This window comes from Periophthalmus magnuspinnatus, chromosome 5 (genome assembly GCF_009829125.3).
Source record: "Periophthalmus magnuspinnatus isolate fPerMag1 chromosome 5, fPerMag1.2.pri, whole genome shotgun sequence".
Classification (NCBI taxonomy): Eukaryota; Metazoa; Chordata; class Actinopteri; order Gobiiformes; family Gobiidae; genus Periophthalmus; species Periophthalmus magnuspinnatus.
In genome coordinates this window covers 28,633,719-28,655,952 of record NC_047130.1, presented here as the reverse complement: position 1 = coordinate 28,655,952, position 22,234 = coordinate 28,633,719, and the positions used below count along the sequence as shown (strand labels likewise).

Below are 22,234 nucleotides of genomic sequence, written 5' to 3'. Positions count from 1 at the left end.
CATACATACACACACATAAATACATATACACATACATAGATACAGACATACAAATGCATAGACACACACACACACACATAGATACATACACACACGTACATAGATACATACACACACATAGATACACACACACACACACATACATACATGATACATACACACACACACCCCTACATACACATGCATAGACACACACACATACACACACACGTACACACATACATGCACATACATGATACATACACACACATAGATACACATCCACACGTACATAGATACATACACATGCATAGATACACACACACATACACACACACCCCTATATACATGATACATACACACACAGCTTCCTATAGGGGGCCATTTAAGAAAAAAAGTCAATTGTTTTAACTTCTATATCATTTTATTTTCTATAAGAGGGACTATGCTACATTTACAGATTCATGCGTCATTATTAACAAGTGATTCTGCCTTTAATCAAAAGCAGAACTGATGACACTGATCCTCACCCGTTTTACTCTGATTTCATCCTCTCTGGCATAAATGATGTAATAATTTGCTCGTACGCCTCTAGTTGAACCTGGTGTTTCTCACATAAATAAACTGAACTGTTGACAGAAAATGCAGAAGTGACATTTTATAAACAGTTTGATTATTCAAGGACGACCCAAACACATCCTGACGACAGAAATGACACTTTTGCAACAAGAGGAAAATGACAAAAATAGCCTTGATCCACTTTTAGCCTCTGGAAATAGTAGCAGCACTTCCTCTTGTGCTCTGAGTAATTACTTTTCTAAATCCTGCGTAAAACAAGTATTAAAGCAGCGTGTACAGGTCACCTCATTGTGGAGTTAAACATGTGAAACAAAAGGCCTGTCTCTGAACAGAGCGAGGCCTTTTGAGCCTGTGGAGTCTCACCGTTGACTTGACCTTTTCCATTTCTCTCAGACCTGTGTGACTCAGCAGACACGGGGCCATGTCCATCGATTATTCTGATTGGGCTTTTCATTTGCAGCGAGGACACACCACCGTGCTTTGTTTGTTCTATCAGATAATTCAGTCCAGAAAGGTCAATCGTAGCTGTAAATCAGACATTCATTATTGATAATTACTATGGATATGGATTCACTTTTTTGTCATTACTGCCAAAAATAGACCAAATAAAAGCTAATTTTTCCATGTTGGTGTTTATTGCATTTATTACATTACATGTTTATTACATTTTTGGCTACTCTGTCCGTTTGTGCATTTTGTAACGTAAATAATGTAATATAATGTAAGAATGCAAGCCCTGGAACACATTAAATACATTAAAATGCACCAGAAATCAGGAAAAAACTGTTATACTGTTATACTGTTATTGCTGTTGTGAACCTCTAGAATTTTTTTACTTTTTTAAACTTTTTTTTTTACAATTGTTTGACCTGATAATAATAATAATAATAATACATTTTATTTGTTAGGCGCCTTTCAAGGCTCTCAAGGTCGCTGTACATACATACGTAAACAATACAAATTGAAACAATGTAAAATGAATGTAAAATGATGACAGTGTTTGATGTGAAGGTTCTGTTCACTGTTTTGGAGACTGGCTCTAGAGTTGAGACCGTTTGTTTTCTCTTGTTTTTCTCTTGTTTTGGTGCGAGTTACGACCCACAGTACCCTTTGTGTTCAGAAAATAAACAATCAGAAGAAACATGGTGTGTCTTCTTACACCAGAACGCTGCAGTAATCTGTTCACATTAATTTTTCCATGTTGGTGTTTATTGCGCTGAAAATCGCAGAGAAACGTGTGTCCATACTCTGAGCGGGCTTGCATCTCCACAAACGTGACTCGTATTTGGCTTGGTGGAGGGCCTTATCTTAACTTTATATTCACTGGAATCAAGCAGGTGAAGTGGCACCTCCAGAATGTTACGTACATTTAGTTTATTTATTTATTCAGTGCTTGCCGTCTTGTAAATGGTTGACCTAAAGTTTTTGGATCAGCAGTAAAAGTTGTAGTAAAACACTGCATATTTCTGTTGATTTTGTTCATTTCCTGTCACAATGTGCATATAAATACATTGACGTATTACAACAAAAACTGACTATTTTATTTAGTCAAACAAATATGAACAAACAATGAAAGAAACAAATAAAATGTCCTTTACTTTACTCTTCATCACTGGCAGAGAAAACACATTTCTATAAAACTGACAGATCACATCAAACTCAAGTTGAAGCTTTTTCAAAACGATGTGAATTGGAAATCTTTAAAGGGATGAACCTGAGCCACGCTTCAATGCTGCAGGAACAACCACACTTTATTTTGAATGAAACCCAAAAAAGCTTATGACACATTGTTGCATCACAGCAGGAAGTCATGACGAACTAAAATGTGTTAACAAAAAAGACATTTTCCTCAATCTGAGCTGAGTAAACGTGAGAGCATCCTGACAAACATCTGGAAACATGACAAATAAAAGGTACGCAAAAAACTAACATGTCAAATCTACTGTCATTCTGTGTATTTCTCTGCCAGATTATCCATGTTATTAACAATATGAGTCCATTTCCTGTGCGTAAAGCTGAAGTGAAATGCATTTACAGCCGCCTGTTAAGCCTGATGCGTCGTAGCCTTTCCACATCCTCACGATTGGCAACACTTCAGCTCTGAGTCTGCAGCTCTTGTCTCCTCTTGTCTCTTCTCTATCTTTCTTTATGGATTTGTTTGCTGACTGGAAAAGATCAGTTGTCTGTGGTTTTTATCAAGTTGGAGACAGAGAGGTCATCCCAATTTAACAGACTGAAGAACAAAAAACACACACAAAACACAAGCGGTTTCTGCGTAAAAGGTTCTGCGTGTTTTTTAACGTAACAAAATATAAGTTTAATTCATTCATGGCGTCAAATGTTGTTGTGAAATCAAACAGAATCAATAATCTGCAGAATTCTACCACCTTTATTTTTTTATTTTCCAAGTGAATATTGCACTGATGTGATGTTTTGTGTTTAGTTCAGAGTCGACACATGTTACGGTTCTACGGTTGTTGTTAATAAAATTGCTTTTGTATGTGACGCTCAGGGCCGACCCAGATTATAAGCGAATTAAGCAGCTCCTTAGGGTCCCAAGGCCACTAGGGGGCCCTCAAGAGTGTGCACATTTATATTGAGAATAGCGATTGGAGAGATTTTTTGGAAACTTAATCGCGCTCAGGGGTTTTACTCGTCTAAATATCCCTGTAAAACACATTTAAACGTTGTAATTTCCAGTAGTTAATCATGTTCTGTGTGCATTTGTTCCTGCATCTTGTATTTAAATGGATGTTTCAACAAAAATTTAGTGAAGCCAAGTTTATCTGAAGCTCTGAATAATGCTTCATGAGATCTAGAGGAAGGTAGTTTCGAGGGAAGGTGGAGTTTTCAGCTTGAACTGGAAATATGTCACCACTTTGCACCATTGGACATGCAGCATAAAACTGTGAAACTGGACGATTATAATGATACATCCAGGACATACATCAGGGCGACACGAGGATAGCACAGTCAGTTCATTCACCTTTAATGATCTAAACCGTCAGATGATGTGAGGTGAAAATCAGTACTTGTTGTGGTCTATTTTTTACAGTTAAAGCTTTAATGTTTTGTCCTTTTAATTACACTCACTTCATATTAGCTGATGATAATAAATGTGGTGTTATGTCCAGTCTGTTTCTCTTATGCTTCTCTAAGTTGGAGCAATACTTTGTACTTTTTGAGTAGTATGATTTTGGTGTAAGTGAACACTTTTGGCAATTTCTGCATTTTGTAACGTAAATAATGTAATATAATGTAAGAATGCAAGCCCTGGAACACATTAAATACATTAAAATGCACCAGAAATCAGGAAAAAACTGATATACTGTTATACTGTTATTGCTGTTGTGAACCTCAAGAATTTTTTACTTTTTTAAAACTTTTTTTTTAACTTTTTTTTTTTTTTACAATTGTTTGACCTGATGACAGTGTTTGATGTGAAGGTTCTGTTCACTGTTGAGACCGCTGTTTTCTCTTGTTTTTCTCTTGTTTTGGTGCGAGTTATGACCCACAGTAGCCTTTGTGTTCAGAAAATAAACAATCAGAAGAAACGTGGTGTGTCGCCTTACACCAGAACGCTGCAGTAATCGGTTCACATTATCCTGCGATATCTATTACAATTATTCACCAATTTAGCACAAAATGAATCCTGGGAAATACGTTGTAATAACTTCATCATCATTAGTCTTAATAAAGCATCATCAAAGACGTCATTTATCAGGGACAAATAGTTTACTGAGAATGAGTCAGGCTTAGTAGCGCCTTAATGAAGAGGTTTGGGTTCAGAGTTAAAATTCTGTGTAGTGGCTTTTATTTATTATCAAACAGACCACAGTAAGATGAGCAATACCAAATACCAAAGATTATAACACAGATAAATATACTTTAAAACTAAATATTTCACCCATCTAGAGCAGTTCATATGTGTAATGATAAATACATAAACTACTGTTAAAATGAACATGTGGCAAATGTACAGATATATCGTACATATAAAGTACACATATATGAGTGGAATGTGCAGTATTTTGGATGGTGCAATAAAGTGAACTGTGTAATGAGTAGAATGAGCCCAGCCCTCGGGGCGATGGATGGAAATGATCCTTCGGCTTTAATCCGGTGTGTTTACGTTCATGTTGGATCATGTCTGTTCTTTGCATTGTCTCAATCACATAAATAAATATTTATGTGTGACTAGTTCTGTTTTATTGTTTGGTTTTTAACTCTTTCTTTAGAGAAACTGTATTAAGGTAAGTGAGTTAAGGAATCTTATGGTCAAATAATAGCAACATAGCAATTTGCACATTTTCTTTTCTTAGAACAATGCCATGTTTTAAAAATGTGACAAATGTCTTCAAAAATAATCCGGTTACACCACAGTCTTTATATTTGCGTCAAAGTTTGGACAACACAAAGCCTCATTCAGTGACAAATGAAGTCAGGTGATGCTACACCAAATTTGTCGAACTCCATTATCTTAAATTGACATTAGCAATTATCTGTTGCTAATTTGATGGAAATACCTGATAATATCCATCACAAGAGCCAGGACCTCTTATAACAGAAAGTCAAAATATACAAAGTGTGTGTGTAGGTCACAGTCTCTTAAAAACATATAACTCTATTAAAATGATATAGTCACTGTGTGACTTTTAAAGATTATTAAGTTTGAGTCAAAGAATAAAGCTCATAGAAAATAACATGTTCTCTAACAGCTTGTTATTTATTCAGAGTAGGTGCTTTGTGGCTTTTTTGTTGTCATAAATGTGAAACATTCTCAAACCCGAAGCATTTTGAACAAATAGTTCAATGTATATTTTCATCCCCGTTTGACACAGAAGTTGTTGACAAAATGAGGACGGAAAAATCTGAGATTCACCACTATGGCAAAAGAGACTGTAAATAATGGAGATGGTATTAAGAGGGCATAAAGGCCATCAGTGTGTGCTAATGTGTGTGTGTACGCTCGCCGCAGGGTCAGATCGGACATGGACCTCTAATTAGTGTGCTTATCCCACAGCTGCACAGGCAGAGCAGCTCACAGCGGCTCAGTGCACTTAGATCAAGATCCTGAAGAATGTCTCATCCTGACAGCACACACTGCTCCTCTGCTCCGTGTGCCGCTGAGCCGATACTTAAGCACAAAAGATGGAGCGATTTCAGATGGAACCAACGACTTTCCACTTTCCAAAGTTGTTGCGTGACTTTTTGATACACGTCAGACAAATGTGCTGAGACATAACCTGTGTTACCTCCAGAGTTACTTTTTTTTTTAAAGGAGCATTTAGTGAGGCTGATTATGAATTAATCAAAATGAGTCATTACACAATTTATAAAGCCATTATTACCACACTGGACAATGGAAACACAAAAATCATGATCTGCTACTATTTTCCCAGAGATTACTGCTCTGAAATGGTCGCACAGTGAGGATGACAAAAGTGTTGCTTTAGAGAGAGTAGATTTGTTTATTTTTATACAACTATCTCTTTAAACTGAGTCTGAAGAATTGTCTTGTTCTTTTTTATACTTCATTAAATAAATAACATTCAAAAAATCCTGTGAGTGCACTTGAATTTTGTGGCATTTTTCGTTACAATGACAAATAAAGTATCTAATTCAGAAATGTCTGGATTGCCAGCTACTCAGCCGTCACATTGTGTGCGACTACAATACTCCTGTATACCATGGCCCAGCAGTTAGTTAGCCTGGTATGTCTAACTTCTCTGTTCTTTTGTTTTGCCTGGTGGGCTGGGGTCTTCAGTGTTCACAGCCTGAGAAGTACACCCCCCGCGTCACATGACCAAAGGCGTCCAGCGCTAGCCCACCAGGTTCAGGAGCACTGTGAGGACCGAACTACGAAACTTCTAGATCAAAGTCCCGCACATGTGTCCACTGTCTGCGGAGTCACCCAAGTTCAAGGCCAGACCAATGGAAACCCAATGGAAGACTTAAAGGTACGTCCATATGCACAAAAATGAGCAGGAAACTAACACGTAAATCTTTATATCTATGTATTTTAGAATGTGGCTTGAGAATATTCCCACTTTTTGATGTAGTCAGCTGTATTAAATCCATAGGAGATTATCTCTAAACAGAATTCCAGACATTTGGAATTCAGAACACTTAATCCTATTTGCTCTGCTACACTGACACTTTTTTCATTTGGTTGGTGCATGACCCAAAAAAAAAAAAAAGAATGGTTTGAAACTTTCTATCGCTCTAAACAACAAAAAGGATATTTTTCTCATGTTTTCTGTCTTGTTTGTTGGGTTATTTCATTTGAACCACATGCTCGGCAAAGAAAATACTCTTTACTTTGAAATACTAGTTTCTAGTTGTTGATTGATGTTGCTTAGTAGTATTTTGAGGTAGTATTAGAAGTAATGATAAGCTTTAGCATTTGTGATTGTAACAGCCAAAAAGCATTTACTACATGGTTGTACTTCATGGTTGTTGTAGTGACTAGGAGTTGTTTGAAGTACATTGAATTTTATACCACTACCAGAGCTGCATCGTGGGTAAAATTTGGTTACATTTGTTAACTACTGTATATTTAGTACAGTATTGAGATAAAATCATGACTAAAATGTGCACTTTTTTACTTTTTAATGATAATTTTAAACATAAATTAATAATACATTACACTTATAGAGCTTTTCAAGGTACTCAAAGATACTTTACATAAGGAGACAAAGACAAATGAATCTGTTACCTCAGTGTTGGTGAGATATAAAGTTTTGTAAATACAGAACACATTCTTAAAAAAAAGGCTGAGGGTAAAGAGCAAAACATTGCAACTAGAAGAAGTAAATATGTAAAACTCTAAAACTAGATCTGGTTAAATTTGATTACATGTGCTTACATGAGGTGCTTGTAATTAATTAGACAGTTTAAATGAGCATTGCATAAGTTATAGAGTTTTTGTACTACTGTACAAAAATACTGTAGTATTGTGCGTGTTCACTGTGCACAGGCTCGTACGAACCAAACAACTCTCAAAGACGCATCTTTGGCCTTCTTCTTCAGAAACAACCTGATCCCATTATCCCGGTAAACTCGTAAACTGCACAGAATCATTTGTTTTCCTCACAAACGATTGTTACTGTGTTGTCATGGCTCACGTAAATGCAGCTTTTGAACAAGTCACTCATTATTTCATAATCATAAGTACAGTTGGAACCAGAAGACACATACACTTTTTTTCTCATGTTTGTCTGACATGAAATCAGACAATCGTTTGATGTTTTAGGCAATTTAGAATTACCAAAATAATTTATATTTAATAAATGCCAGAATAATGAGAGAAGGATTTTTTAAAACAATTTTTCACGATTTTCTTCAAAGTCAGAAGTTTACATACATTTCAGTAGTATCTGGGAACATTGCATTTAAATGGTATGACTTGGGTCAAATGTTTTGTATATCCTTCCACAAGCTTCTCACAAGATGTTGCTAGAAATTTTGGTCTGTTCCTCGGGGCAGAACTGGTGTAACTGAGCCAAATTTGTGGCCGTCTTGCTCCACAGGCCTTTTCAAATCTACTCATTCATATTCAATAGAACTGAGATCAGGACTTTGTGATGGCCACTCCAAAACATTGACTTTGTTACCCTTAAGCCTCTTTGTAACCAGTTTGGCAGTATGCTTCAGGTCATTGTCCATTTACAGATGTCTTGAGATGTTGCTTCAGTATTTCCACATAAAGTTCTTTCCTCAGTGCACCAGTCCTTCCTGCAGCAAAAAACAATCCCACAACATGATGCTGCCACCCCCCTGTTTCACAGCTGGGAAGATGTTCTCAGACTTACAAGCTTCCCCTCGTTTTCCTACAAATGTAACGATGCTGATTATTATTATCATGGCCAAACACTTCAATTTTAGTTTGGTCAGACCACAGGACATGAAGGTTTTTGTCCCTGTGTGCATTGGCAAACTGTAATCTGTCTTTTTTATGTTTCTTTTGGAGTAATGGCTTCTGCAGCATCTTCATAGGGTCTTTTGCTTTTGTTCTTGGGTTGATCTGTGTATGTGTCTTTTTTACAGTGTATGTAAACTTCTGGTTTCAACAGTTTATTGGCCGAAAAGCTGCAGAGACACAGCAAGTGACCAATTCACAACAAGCTTTGTATTTTTGTACAAATAAACTAAATACATAAAGTGCAGTGCATCTGCCAAACCAAAACATGATACTTAACTACACAAATTCAGCGGCTGGCTCCATGTAGATTAGCATGATAAATATAAGACAGACACTTTATTCCTTATTTTGTAACTATATTTTACTTTCTCATTAGAAGAAAAGCCAACCATGAGTCTCTTCTTCTACACAGTATAAATCTGAGCCCTGTCCATTTCTCAAATGCTGCTCTGGTGTTTACTCTTGTCTGACTCTGGCAGCGGTCAGACTCTAATTTTGCCGTTTTGGTCACACTGGATAAAAACGTTCTTTTCTTGATTTTACGTGGAGTCTCTGATGGTGTTTGGGAAGCGCTGGAAGCCGGTCTGTTACTTGATGATGCAGAATCCATCTTCCAAGTCTGTTATGATGGTCAAAACCTCACTCTGTTTAATTACAACGCTGTAGGAAGTCAGAGCCAATGAACCGAGGACGCACACTGCACCACTTCACTGAGACAAAGCGGGTTTTCCAAACCTGAATTGCTCTCACATATTTGACTGTGAGCCGGGGAAACTGAAAAACTCATTCTTCAAATCAGGCAATTGCTTAAGGAAGTATGGGAGTGAATATAATCATTTTAAGTATTTTAACTTGTTTAATTTCAATTAAATGTTCTTCTCTTAGAATTGTGTTACTTCGACCACTATTTCCACTCAAGAAACTTCATTATCTTTTTAAATCTCTCGCCAATTAAACAAGTAGTCACAGTAATATGTGTGTAGTGGTCACTGGACTTGTGGTTGATTGTGTTTATGGAGAGAATAACTGCATTAATCGGATCTGCCATTAATCACAGCCATGCATGTGATGTTACTACAGTCAGACTCAGAACAGTGCACCCTGAGAGGAGCCACTGGCGGGTGATGCGTGTTCTTTTAAGGTCAGCAGTGACATCAGTAGCCTTGAGTTGACAGATACTGATTAACACTGTGGAGAATAAACCCTGGCACATTGTCACTGGGCACGTGGATGTGTGAAGTCACATGGATTTGTAATAGCATCATACAAAAATAAAAGTGGATCTTTACATAAAACATCATATGTTCTATTTTTTATCATTCCACAGGCTCAAGTTTGTTCATAACTTGTTCAGCCATGTTTGCTTTGCACTTTCAATCCACCTTCATAGTAAAACCCAGATTTCAACAGAGTTCCTCTTCTTATCCTGACCACAGACATTTTGTTAATGTCTATTTTGGGAATATAATCATAGTATCTGAAGTTTTCCAGAAAGAAAGGAAGCTTGTCAAAATACCAGCATTAGTGCATAAAATTGATCGTCCGAAAATGTTTCTGCTTGACTTTGAATAAATGTAAGAGCATCGTCCAAATCTTTATATTTGATAACCCTGAGGAAAGCCTGACTTTTAAATGGCACCAGCTCCACGTGGACCCATCCAGGGCGTGCACTGACCTATTCCTGCCACTGCAGGCACATTTGTTGGAATAATGCTGTGTCTTTGTGTTTGCTTTTGAGGGTAGACCCTGTGCAGGCTAAGAGAGAGCCTTTTGTTTTACAACATATCCTTAATATATCCAGAATGGACCGGTTTGGTACATAGCAGTAGAAAATGATAATTCCCCGAATTGTGTTTAGACAGTGCAATGCTCTTATTTGATTTTTCTCAGCATTATTTCCCCATATTATGTAAAATGAACTTTTATGAGCTTTTAGCCTTTTTTTGAGTTCTCAAAAACCATCTGTTTTCATTTACCCTGAATCTCTACTCACTGCTCACTTTCTGCTGCGATTATTCAAAAACATAAGACACAATGTTTTTCAACAATAAAACATGTGAATAAAGCTGTAAATAAGCTGTTTGTTATAGTGGAATCAGCAGTTGAGAGGTGGGACCTGTCAGCTCCAAAGTTTTGAAAAATAAGTCAAAGAACCTGTGAAAGATCAAACTGTAAACTCACAATCTACATTGTTAGTCTAAATGAGTGAATAAAGCAGAATGTGCCTTTTTTTAACTTTTGGCCTTGTGTTGATGTCAGGGACAGTGTAGATTCTACTTGAGTTGATGTACAGTTCACATGTGTCAGTGTGTAGTGAGTTTTGTTGCATTAAGGAACTAGAGTGTGTTTATACATCTCCTAAATTAGACACTATTGTCAGTCAATTTAAGCAAGTGCATATTCCTGTCCCACACAGGCCACACAATGAGTCTCATTCTTGGAAAAAGGATGTTCCATTCTTGCTAATGTTGCACCGTAGGCTAAGCAGAGAAGAAGACGCAGCTTTGTGCTCCGCTCCTCCTCTTGAAGTCGTTCGTCTAGATGAAATTTACCAGAAAGAATCATAACTAATGGCATAAAGCAAAATGGGGTAAATACATAAGGTTTTGCAATAAAGAACAGAATTAACTTTTTTTAAAAGCTTTAAAACATGTTAGAATTTTGTTCCCTAATGAAAAATAAAAAGAAAGAAAACAAAAAAACATTTGTACTGTATACCATGTCATTCATGCTGGTTTCATTACTCCCTGATAAAAAGTCCTTTTAAAGTAAAAGTGTATTTATTTATTTTTACAGTGCATATTAATGCCAGAATTAGCCAAGGAGACTATTTTTCATCCGTACTCCTGTGACAGATGTTAATGTCGGCCTATGTTAATGTCAGCCTTAGCCTCTGAGCCTCAAAAAACCCTCTATTTGAAATATCCCAGGACCGTAATGTCATAGGTAGAGACTCTGTAAACTTTATAAGTGTATAAATCACTGGCAGACTCGTTTTAAGCATCTCTGCCATCAAATCACATTCATTACAAATGCATACTTACGTTAGCATGTCTGGACATGTTCCTCATTACCTAATTACACTTTACATTGTAATTCCCTCTGATGCCAAAGGATGGCGATCTACACCAGATCAGAGCATGAGGAACACTGAGGCTGTGAAATCATGTCTTTTTAAATAGCCATTATTTTAAGTTTCAAACCATAAAACGCCATGGAAAAAGCATGTTTAAAATAGTAAGTCTGTAACTGTAGAGTAAATGTTTGAAAACACACGTTAAGCAAGTTTTGGGTGAATACCTGAAATAAAACGTGATCATCTTTGACAAGCTTTTTTTGGTCTTTTAGTGTTTGTGTCCTAATATTTGACCTCAAAGTCAACAGTTCTTCTGTATGTTTGTGTAAGTCTTTATGATGTTATATATCCTTAAAATTTCACATGTCCCTGAAAAACAAACGAGTGACTGTTCTTTTTCTCACCCGACATGACTCCTGGTTGATTTTGAGTGCATGCATTTTGTCTTATCTTACAGGCCTCTTTCATTAACCACACAAACACATCCTGCCCCTTCAAGCCATGTTATAATACTCTCATTTTGTGTTGGCATCTGAGTGTAGTGGTTAAAAGTAGACGTCTAAGCCCTTTTATCTTATTTTAGATTAATTCAGAATGCTGTAAAGCATTTTATTTATCCCAGACGTAGTGATGCTTGTTAGGAGACTCAGTGTTGATAGCATTTCTATGGAAATACAACTCTGAAAGTTATGGATAAAGATGTCAGGAATGTCTGAAAGTGAGGAAGGACTTTGACTGACATGGTTTAAATTATACTACCTCCCTCCTTCATGGTTTGAAAGCGGCACAGAATCTTTGAATATATATGTGTAAAAACAGCAAAACGACAAGTATACTGTATGCTGATGATGCAACAAGAAGGAGAGAGGAGAGATGGTTAGAAAATATATATATATATATATATATATATATATATATATATATATATATATATATATATATATATATATATATATATATATATATATATATAGACAGATAGACAGACAGATATACAGATAGACAGATAGACAGATAGATAGACAGATAGACAGATAGACAGATAGATAGACAGATAGACAGATAGACAGACAGATAGATAGACAGATAGATAGATAGATAGATAGATAGATAGATAGATAGATAGATAGATAGATAGATAGATAGATAGATGTTGCTACATGCTCTTCTAAAAAGCTGTAATTAGTGTTTCTGATATTTAGGGACAAATCCCACAGAACTGCTGCTTGTTTAATAAGAACCAGTGAATAATTCATCATTAGAATAGGTCAGTTTCCATTAAAAACTGCTTTTATTGTCTTCACAATAGCTAAAGACTCAAGTTCCTCCAAAATGGCGGTGGTTGTAAGAGCATGTGACCTGGAGATGGCTGCGTCTTTGATACTTATCACCTATAATCGGCAAACTCTTCTAAAATAGTGGAGTGAGTCACATGAGGAGACAAAACAGTGGCAGCCTGGAGTCCAAACCACCCCGGAAGTCTTCTGAGTTTCACAGAAGCATGCTTCCATTCCAGTGTATGTGCACAGTTAATGATGTCTTTATGAAGACAGGCTCCAGGCAGGGTCAGAGCTGAGAGAGAAGAGAGAGGGGCAGTCCACACTCAAAGAAACACTTCTTCCAGGATGCTATAGCAACATTTGTCCCCTAGCGTGCTCCAAGAAAACCCTTTCAGTCCAACTGACTCCTCAGTGATCCGGTCAGTAAAGCATTCTGCTCTATCCAAGCCCCATTAGTGCAGCATTGTAGGGCTCCAGCCGAATGTACTTTACGTTGCTTTGTCATGTTTAGGCGTAAGTACAGACCTCTGACTGTTGTGACTGTCCTTTTAAATGTTCACTTGATTTTCCCTGATCCAGCTCATATACCTGTTCTTTTGCGCTCTTGTTAGCCTAGCTACAGCAGGAGTCATTTTATATTTGGGAGACAACAAAGCATATTTCTGCCATCAATGACTGAAGAAGAACAATAAGTGAATAAATCTGCCTGGTTAAATGACGTGAATGGTTCTGTGTCTTTGCAATGGTCAAGGGGCACCAAAGATCTGGTCCTCGAGGCACATGTCTAAAACTCTGGTCCATGTGCTCCTTTAAGAGAAAGGTAATAAACCTCTGTCTCACAAAGACACTATGAATAAAGCTGTATTTGCTTAAGGGAAAAACGAAATACATCCTTTGTCAATAGATGCGCTGAAGCCAAAGGTCTGGCTGAAGGAAAGGCCATGCTGCAAAGGAGGACAAAGAGGCGCTCTAGTACAGGCAGACAAAGAGAGCTTTCTCGGTTTATCTCTGACTGTGTCCAGCCACAGGGCTCTCCCCGTCTGCACTCACCTCTCAGCCACATTCCACGCATCCTCTCTGAGGCTCTGCACAGTCAAAAACTCTGCACACTGCAACTTTAAGGTCTGCCATAAGCAAACAGCACGACAGGAAATACAACGTAGCCCAAAAATGATTTGTTTGTATTTCAGGTCATATTTGGGAGCATTATAAGCATCTTGTATTGTAAATACTGGGGACAAGGTTGGGCCTCTTGCATGTGCCTTTGAACAAAAGTGTGTAATCAGACTGAGAGGGCTTAATCCAGCCATGAGTGCACAAACCGTGATCAGATATTGTGTGAAGTTAAATGCAGTGTGACGTCCATGTATCATCCTGATGAAAGTGGGCTATTGTCTGTCACGGAATATGTAACACTGAAGTAAACTTGTATTAGAGACACAATGTTTTATGAGCTACAAACATGCAAAAATTAAAACATGAGCTGCGTTATATTTAGACTAATGGGTGTAACTGTGCATGCTTTGTGTAACTAAATTATAATGAATGTTTTGAATCTTTCTTATCTTCATGCAGTTTTTGTAAGAACTTTGCCTTGTGAATGACATGGTCCCTCAATGCCTCAGAGCTCCTTTGAGGACAAGTCCAGACAAACACATAACAGCACCAGTTTGAGCACTTGTCCACCAACTCCAAGGTCAGAGGATCGATTCTTACTCAGACAAGCGCAGACGGTTGTGCTTTTTCGTGAGACCCAGCCCTTCACTCACCTTGCCCAGTCTACCTCAGGACAAATAGAAATCAAATACTTTATTCTTCTCATCAATATATTTTCTGTGATAGCATCTGCTGTGTGCTTTGTATTTAGCAATGAAAAGACAAAACAAAAAAAACAACAAAAAAAACTTGACTTGACTTGAAGCCATGAAGCCATGATGGCTTCATCGAGCCAGGACCTGCAGCAGGCACTGGGGCGGTTTGCAGCCGAGTGTGAAGTGGCTGGGATGAGAATCAGCTCCTCCAAATCCGAGGCCATGTTTCTCGACCGGAAAAAGGTGGTTTGCTCTCTCCGGGTGGGTGGTGAGTCTCTGCCCCAAGTGGAGGAGTTCAAGTATCTCGGGGTCTTGTTCACGAGTGAGGGAAGGATGGAGCGTGAGATTGACAGGCGGATCGGTGCAGCATCTGCAGTGATGCGGTCGCTGTATCGTCCATTGTGGTGAAGAAGGAGCTGAGCCCAAAGGCAAAGCTCTCGATTTACCGGTCAATCTACGTTCCTACCCTCACCTATGGTCATGAGATGAAAGGACAAGATCGCGGATACAAGCGGCCGAAATGGGTTTCCTCCTCAGAGTGGCTGGGCGCACCCTTAGGGATAGGGTGAGGAGCTCGGTCACACGGGAGGAGCTCGGAGTAGAGCCGCTGCTCCTACACGTTGAGAGGAGCCAGTTGAGGTGGCTCGGGCATCTGCTCAGGATGCCTCCTGGACGCCTCCCTAGGGAGGTTTTCTGGGCATGTCCCACCGGGAGGAGGCCCCGGGGAAGACCCAAGACACGTTGGAGGGACTATGTCTCTCAGCTGGCCTGGGAACGCCTTGGGGTCCCACCGGAGGAGGTGGAGGACGTGTCTGGGGTGAGGGAAGTTTGGGAGTCCCTGCTTAGACTGCTGCCCCCGCAACCCGGCCCCGAATAAGCGGAAGAAAATGGATGGATGGATGGATGGATGGACATGTTGACTTAACTTACTGTAAATTATGTTGCTTTGGATTTTTTTTTTTTTCATTTAGTAGACAAAAATCATGCTAATTAGTTGTGTAACACTGCATTTAAAATCTAAATTATGTTGATTAAGTGGCACTGCTTCTTAGATGTAATGAGATGTGTAGGTCCCTTTGTGAAAAATAAGAAAAAAGAAAGAAAAAACTCCACAAATCAACACCAAAGCACAACCAATATACCATGACACTTGGACCTTTGTGTGCAAACAGACACCTGATCACATCCTCCAACTGTTCAGCACCTGGTGGAACAGAGCCATGTTTTCATTTTTAATATTCAAACATACACATTGCTTTGGCTGACTATCTGGAGTTTTATTGACAGTATTTTTACAATCAGATCCCTCTGTGTGCTCACCATAGAGTCACAGTCCTCCATCCTGTTCTTTTTATTGTCACTGAGTTGTGTAGACATTATACAATCTACTAAAGTCCATGGAATATAGTTCACCTTGTGCCGAGGCAGTGAGGAGGGCAGAGGGGATGTACTGTGCATTTATGTTCAATCTGTGGTTTTCACATGTGAAAAAATAAAATGATTCTTTTGCTCCAGGCTTGCTGTTTGTCATCGAAGAAAGCTGCACATTCATACAAGCTGTGGCATGAAGGAAGGCGTCAACAAACATTAAAAAGCAGTAGACAAAAACCAGAAGATTAAGTCTGGTGTGTACATTTAATTTACACAATTTAGTTTAGTACTTAATATAATATAAAAAAGTTAGTTTTAAAGTATGTGATGTTCCAGTTCTTAATAGTGATGCAGAGTTGTGTTTTTTATGTTTTAAGATGTGCAGAATGTTTATTTTCTTTCTTTTATTTATACATTGGAAAAAAATCTTCATTAAAAAAACCGTTGTGTGGTAATACTTTTGTTGACAAGTTATTTTATAATATGGTTGAAATTAGCCCCTCCTAAACTGAGCCCTTGTGGTTATGAAGTACATCTGTACCACAACTGCCCTGGGGCAGACTGTCCGGAACATGACAATCAGTCCACAAAGAAACAAGACTGGACTGTGATGGTGGACATTCCTATCACTGAGCCTCATGTCTGTGATATTTCAGAACTATCAGTTTGATGGGATTGAACATGTTTAATATCAAGGTGGTGTTTGTTAAAAATATTAATATTCTCTCTGCAAAATGAATTACCGTTGCAGAGTGAAGAAGTGAAGAGTTTGTTTGAAACAACCCTGGACTGATTTTATGAGTCAAAAGTTTACTCCTCACTCTCCCATGAAGCTGTTCGTCCACACATACATTTTAAATGCTAAAATCTGATTCACCTTACTGTGTATTTGTGACTGTACAACAATGGGAGCTGTAATGAAATTAACCTCAAAAATCCCCAAACGGGTGGAGCTTCTAGACACACAATGCATTTTGGTTTCATACACATAGTCAGAGCCAAACAGTAGCATTGATTGTTTTCTGGTCACTCAGAACAAATAATGTTTTATACTGGATGAGCAGAACTAAAGATTAAACGTTACTGGCCTGAAGGAAGCTGGGGTTCGCAAACTACTGGCCAGAGAAGAGAACAGGCTTCTTTGTACTGTGGAGGTGGTGACGTCAAATGGGCTCTATAAAGACATAAATTCATAGTTTTAGCTGGAAAAACACTGCACTGGGAGGATGAGACCTCCCCTGTCCTTAACTTGCATAACTAATGAGCCTTGAGTCTAGGATAAATGAGGCAGGATTGGTTATTTAGCTCAGATTTGCACAAACTTGGCAGCCAACAGTGTAGCCCAACCATACAAAGGGATTATAACTGTATGTGAACAGTCATTTACAGTCAGAGATATCATGTTGGAGATGCTTGAATACAGCCATTATCAGGTGAGCATGAAATATATTTACTAAAACACAACTGTCCAAAGTAGTTCTTCAGCTGTTGTTTAAAACTTTACTGCAATAGATTTGATTTATGAAACAAATAAATAAAAACTAAACTAAAAGACATATCATAATTACATAGTAACATAATCATTATTTTGCAGTTGTACTTAGGCTGAATGGTCGAGCGATTGCCGTCCTCTTAGTTGCTCTTCACAGACTTTACAGGCAAAGCACAAACTGATATTTTCAATTGATTCAAGTCCAGAATATCAAGTCCAGCCATAAATGATTAGGTTGTTTTTTCTACTCTTTGTAAAACTGTATATTTGATGTTATTATGGTCCATTCTGATTCTTTCCAGAACTTTGTTGGGTCACTTCTCCTCTCTATAGTCAATGACAGTGAGCAGTCCCTCCCGAGCGCACCATCGTAGTTTGGGATGTCGAGTGTTTGCTCCAGGGCCTTTTATAACCTCAGTGCTGATATTTGTTTTGTGCAGACTCACCTAGAGAACCCCAGTAAATACCACCTCCAGCAGGCTCAGAGGCAGCAGGTTCGTCAGTATCTGTCCACCACACTGGGGGGTAAGACAGGCAGCCAGTGTCCCAGCCAGCCCCCCGAACACGGCATGCCCCCCGGTCCAGGCAGCAGCGCCCCCAACAGCCCCATGGCCCTGCTGACGCTGGGCTCCAACTGTGAGAAAGAGGTATCGCAAATTTATGATGTCTTTTTTTCCAATCATTTGTTCTTTTACTGAAACCTGTGTCTTCATGTTAGATGGACGATGTCATTGACGATATTATCAGCCTTGAGTCGAGTTACAGTGAGGAGGTTCTGGGGCTCATGGATGCTGGAATACAGATGAACAACGGGGTAAGACGCTGTGTGCAGTATCCACAGGCAATTTTTCATGTGTAATCCCTGGACAGATGGTGAAATGACCCTAAAAACACAACTTCACCTCACACAGAACAAAAAAAAGACACTTCTAATTATTGTTGTGTTGTTGTTTATTGTGCTTTATAGCTTCCTGTTTCAAATAATATCCTTGACGTGTACGGAAACCAGGGACTCCCTATGCCGGGTCTCGGGATCAGTAACTCCTGCCCACCCAACCTCAAAAGGGAATACACCGGTAAGCCTCTGATTTTACAGGTCTAAATGGATTTTTTTCTGCAGTATTGTGTTTTTTAGTGTTGTAAATGGAGTTTAGCACAGCCTGTTACACTAATGATGAAGTAGGTTTAATAAAACTAGTGAACGTCGCCATGGTAACCTATAGTATTAAACATTCAGTCACATTCGTGCAAAGTAGTAGGGATAACTTTTGACTTCCTTGTGCTTTAACAGATGTCCAGGTTCCATTATACTGTGAAAAAACTTGAAAAAAACTGTTAAAATTGACCAATAAATGTTTACGTGTTTAATAAATGTTACCCAAACTGTATTTAAATGTTACCCAAACATTATTTATAGCCAAATATATACTGTCATTGAGTTTCCTGCATTTCTGGGTCAATAAAGCTACCATTATATATGAATTACAGACTTTTAATCAGTATTTTTGCATGATTTTCTATTTGAATATTGCTCGTCGTACAGTCCCAAGATGGCCGCCACAGTTGCCACAGCCCCAGTGTCCATTATTTCTTTACTTTTATTGATTTATACTTCACTGGGGGAGACTATGTTGTGTGATTTAGGCCAATGTTGGTATTGTGTGCACTTTACTCTAGCTCCTGGCTTGAAGCAAGTTCTGGACAAGACTGGATCCTGTGGCCACTATGAAAACTATCAAAGGCCAGAGGGTTTTCCAGTAGGTAAGCAACATACAAACTAACTCTGATTTACAGTGTGTGATCACGTGTAGAGCAAAGTGCACACAATATCAATGAAATGCAACACATACGAAGTTATTGCAATAGGAACATCAAGCTATACCAATGTAAAATATGGTATATGTCACGTTTATGTTATTATTTTCATAGAAGCTGAAGTCCGCGCTCTGGCTAAAGAAAGACAGAAGAAAGACAACCACAATTTAAGTAAGTGTATGTGTTATTTTTATCTTGGGCTGCAAGATTAATCGCTAACGAATTGAAATTGCAATTTTAGCGGATGCAATTAGCAAATAACAAAGGCTGCAGTGTCATTATCACCATCATTTTCTTGTCAAACAACGATTCTACCCCCGTAATGCAGATCTGTACAAACATGTTCTGAAATGTGAACGTGCATTAGTTTGTCAGTTCATATTTCAGTCATTTGGACGTTTACAATGTGAAATTTAAACATAAATCGGAAATCTAATTGCAATCGGAACGCTTGTCAGTCAAATCACAATACACTTTTTCTAATCGCTCAGCCCTACTTTTATCACTTTTTTTTATATTTCTATGGGAAATTGCATTGACTTTTCTCTTGATTTTGCAGTTGAGAGAAGACGAAGATTTAACATTAACGATCGCATCAAAGAACTGGGCACGTTGATACCCAAGTCCAATGATCCGTGAGTGTTTCTGCTAATTATCAACTCAAACGCTAAAGCTAAAGTGGCTAATTACTACAAGATGAAACCATGTGACTGTCAGCTGACTCGTGCCCTGTGTTGTGTGTATGTTAGGGACATGCGCTGGAATAAGGGCACCATTCTCAAAGCTTCTGTAGATTACATCCGGAAACTGCAGCGAGATCAGCAGAGGGCCAAGGAGCTGGACTGTCGACAGAGGAAGCTGGAGCACACCAACCGACACCTCCTGCTCAGAATACAGGTACTGCTGCTTTTCAGATTGAATTTGAAAATGTAATGCTCTCAAATGGGACAAGAGTTTTCCTGAATGAGAGCAATGCATTCTCAAATTGTCTAAAAGGTAAATTTACAACTAGACCCAAGAAGGAGGTGTTCCAGGCTTGTCCCACCGGGAGGACGCCCCGGGGAAGACCCAGGACACGCTGGAGGGACTGTGTCTCTCGGCTGACCTGGGAACGCCTTGGGGTCCAACCGGAGGAGCTGGAGGACGTGTCTGGGGTGGGGGACGTCTGGGAGTCCTGCTGCCCCCATGACCCGGCCCCATTTACCATTTACACATGATTATTCTTGCAGGATATGTTGTCCACTCTGTTTGGGATCTATTTATATTTAAAAAAAAAATAGTTTGATTGTTATTGATTTCATTTGCGAGTATATTTTATGCAAGATTGAAAAAGCATATGTCAATTCATACAGTATAACAGAACATTTTAACTATTATGAGCATTTAATTTAGTTTATTGTCAAAAATGTTAAAGTATAAATGATTACTGTATGATCTAACCCAGTGGTTCTGAAACATTTTATGCCAAGGACAGTCTAGGATAATGAATTGAAACAAGTTTTATCTGACGTCAGGAGAGGATGGTACAGACATCAGTGTTACATTAAAAAAGATTCTTCCCTGTACTTATACCCTGAGAAAGAGGCAATCTGGTTCTATATAAAAGACTTAAACAAATTTTACATACTGCCCGTACAAAGTCACAAATGTGTAGACCGTTAACTGTTACCAGAAGGTGGAAGACGTCACTGAAAAGAACGCTTGCACACACTGAAAGGATGGATTGCAAAACCTGTTGTCACAGAAGCAACAGGTGGCAGTGAGGACGTCATAAAATAAGCACGTGCAGCATTCTTACTCAAAACAAGTTCACACAAGGTTTAAGAGTAAAGAAATGAATCAAAACTCATGCTTTCACTGACCTATAACCTATAAGCACCAAATGGGCATCACATGTATAACAAAGATGGTTAGTTTTATTTGTTTAGGCGACATTGTACCTAAAGAACGACACAATAACCTTTCACTTTTCCATTTATCCACAGGAGCTGGAGATCCAAGCGCGCGCCCACGGCCTCACTCTAGTCCCTACTCCCTCTGTGTGCACCTCTGAGCTCGTGGCCCGGGCCATCAAACAGGAGCCGGTGCTGGGAGACTGCCCCTCTGACCTGTACCACCACTCCTCCAGCCCAGACATGTCCCCGCCCACCACGCTGGACCTCAACAACGGCACCATCTCCTTCGACCGCGCCCCCTCAGCAGACGCAGGAGAGAGCAGCATGTACAGGAGCCCGCGGAGCTGTAAACAGAAAGACCACTGCCCGTCGCCCCGGACACCCCTGAGGTCCCCCATGTCCCCCGAACACAACCAGCACGGGTCCACTGCAGACGAGCAGGACCACAGCTGTTAGTCTACACTGACTCAATGACAAAGTGACTGGAACACACACAAACGCACACTATTTCCTGGAGATTGTGTTAAATATTGTTTTTAATATGATGACATGTGGATAAGTTTGACTGCGTTTGTCAAGTTGTGGTTTACAAACTGAAAACAGCCACAGAATACAGTTAAAAAAGTGAGGTGACTTGGATAAAATAAAACAAATCACACTCAAAACACACACAAGATGCAGAGAGGAAGCAACACAAGGGAGCCACAGCTTTGAATTTGATAAACTAACTACAAAAATAAATAATTTTAACTTAAAATTGCACTCTCTCATTAAATTAATTTGTGATTTATTCTTTCTCAATCAATATAAGTGCACATCTACTACACATTTATTTATTCTTGTGTATATTCTAGTCATTTTTGTACTGTTTAGTAATTTATATGTTTGTATACTTGAATGCATTCGTGTCTCCACTTTTCAATACAGACACACGTTTCAAAGTAGAGAAATGGTGAAGTTCTTTGCACTTCTAAATATATTTCTGTGTATTATGTTACGGAAACAAATATGT

The 22,234-nt window shown here is 38.8% G+C and overlaps 1 protein-coding gene across 3 annotated transcripts; it reads left to right on the top strand.

The window, feature by feature from the left end:
• Positions 1-6,458: 6,458 nt before the first annotated feature.
• mitfa (melanocyte inducing transcription factor a) lies at positions 6,459-21,723 on the top strand. Of its 3 annotated transcripts, none has more exons than XM_055221655.1 (9): positions 6,459-6,518; positions 17,953-18,159; positions 18,231-18,326; positions 18,480-18,588; positions 19,190-19,273; positions 19,442-19,498; positions 19,887-19,962; positions 20,077-20,224; positions 21,313-21,721. In XM_055221655.1, exons 1-9 carry the CDS (start codon positions 6,504-6,506, stop codon positions 21,676-21,678), a joined length of 1,158 nt encoding a protein of 385 aa, XP_055077630.1. In that variant the 5' UTR covers positions 6,459-6,503; the 3' UTR covers positions 21,679-21,721. The 3 variants fall into 3 exon arrangements, with proteins under 3 accessions (XP_055077630.1, XP_033823191.1, XP_055077631.1); XM_033967300.2 differs by lacking the exon at positions 6,459-6,518 and adding an exon at positions 17,347-17,453; XM_055221656.1 differs by lacking the exons at positions 6,459-6,518; positions 19,190-19,273 and adding an exon at positions 17,347-17,453 and having other exon boundaries at positions 21,313-21,723.
• The last annotated feature ends 511 nt before the right edge of the window (positions 21,724-22,234 follow it).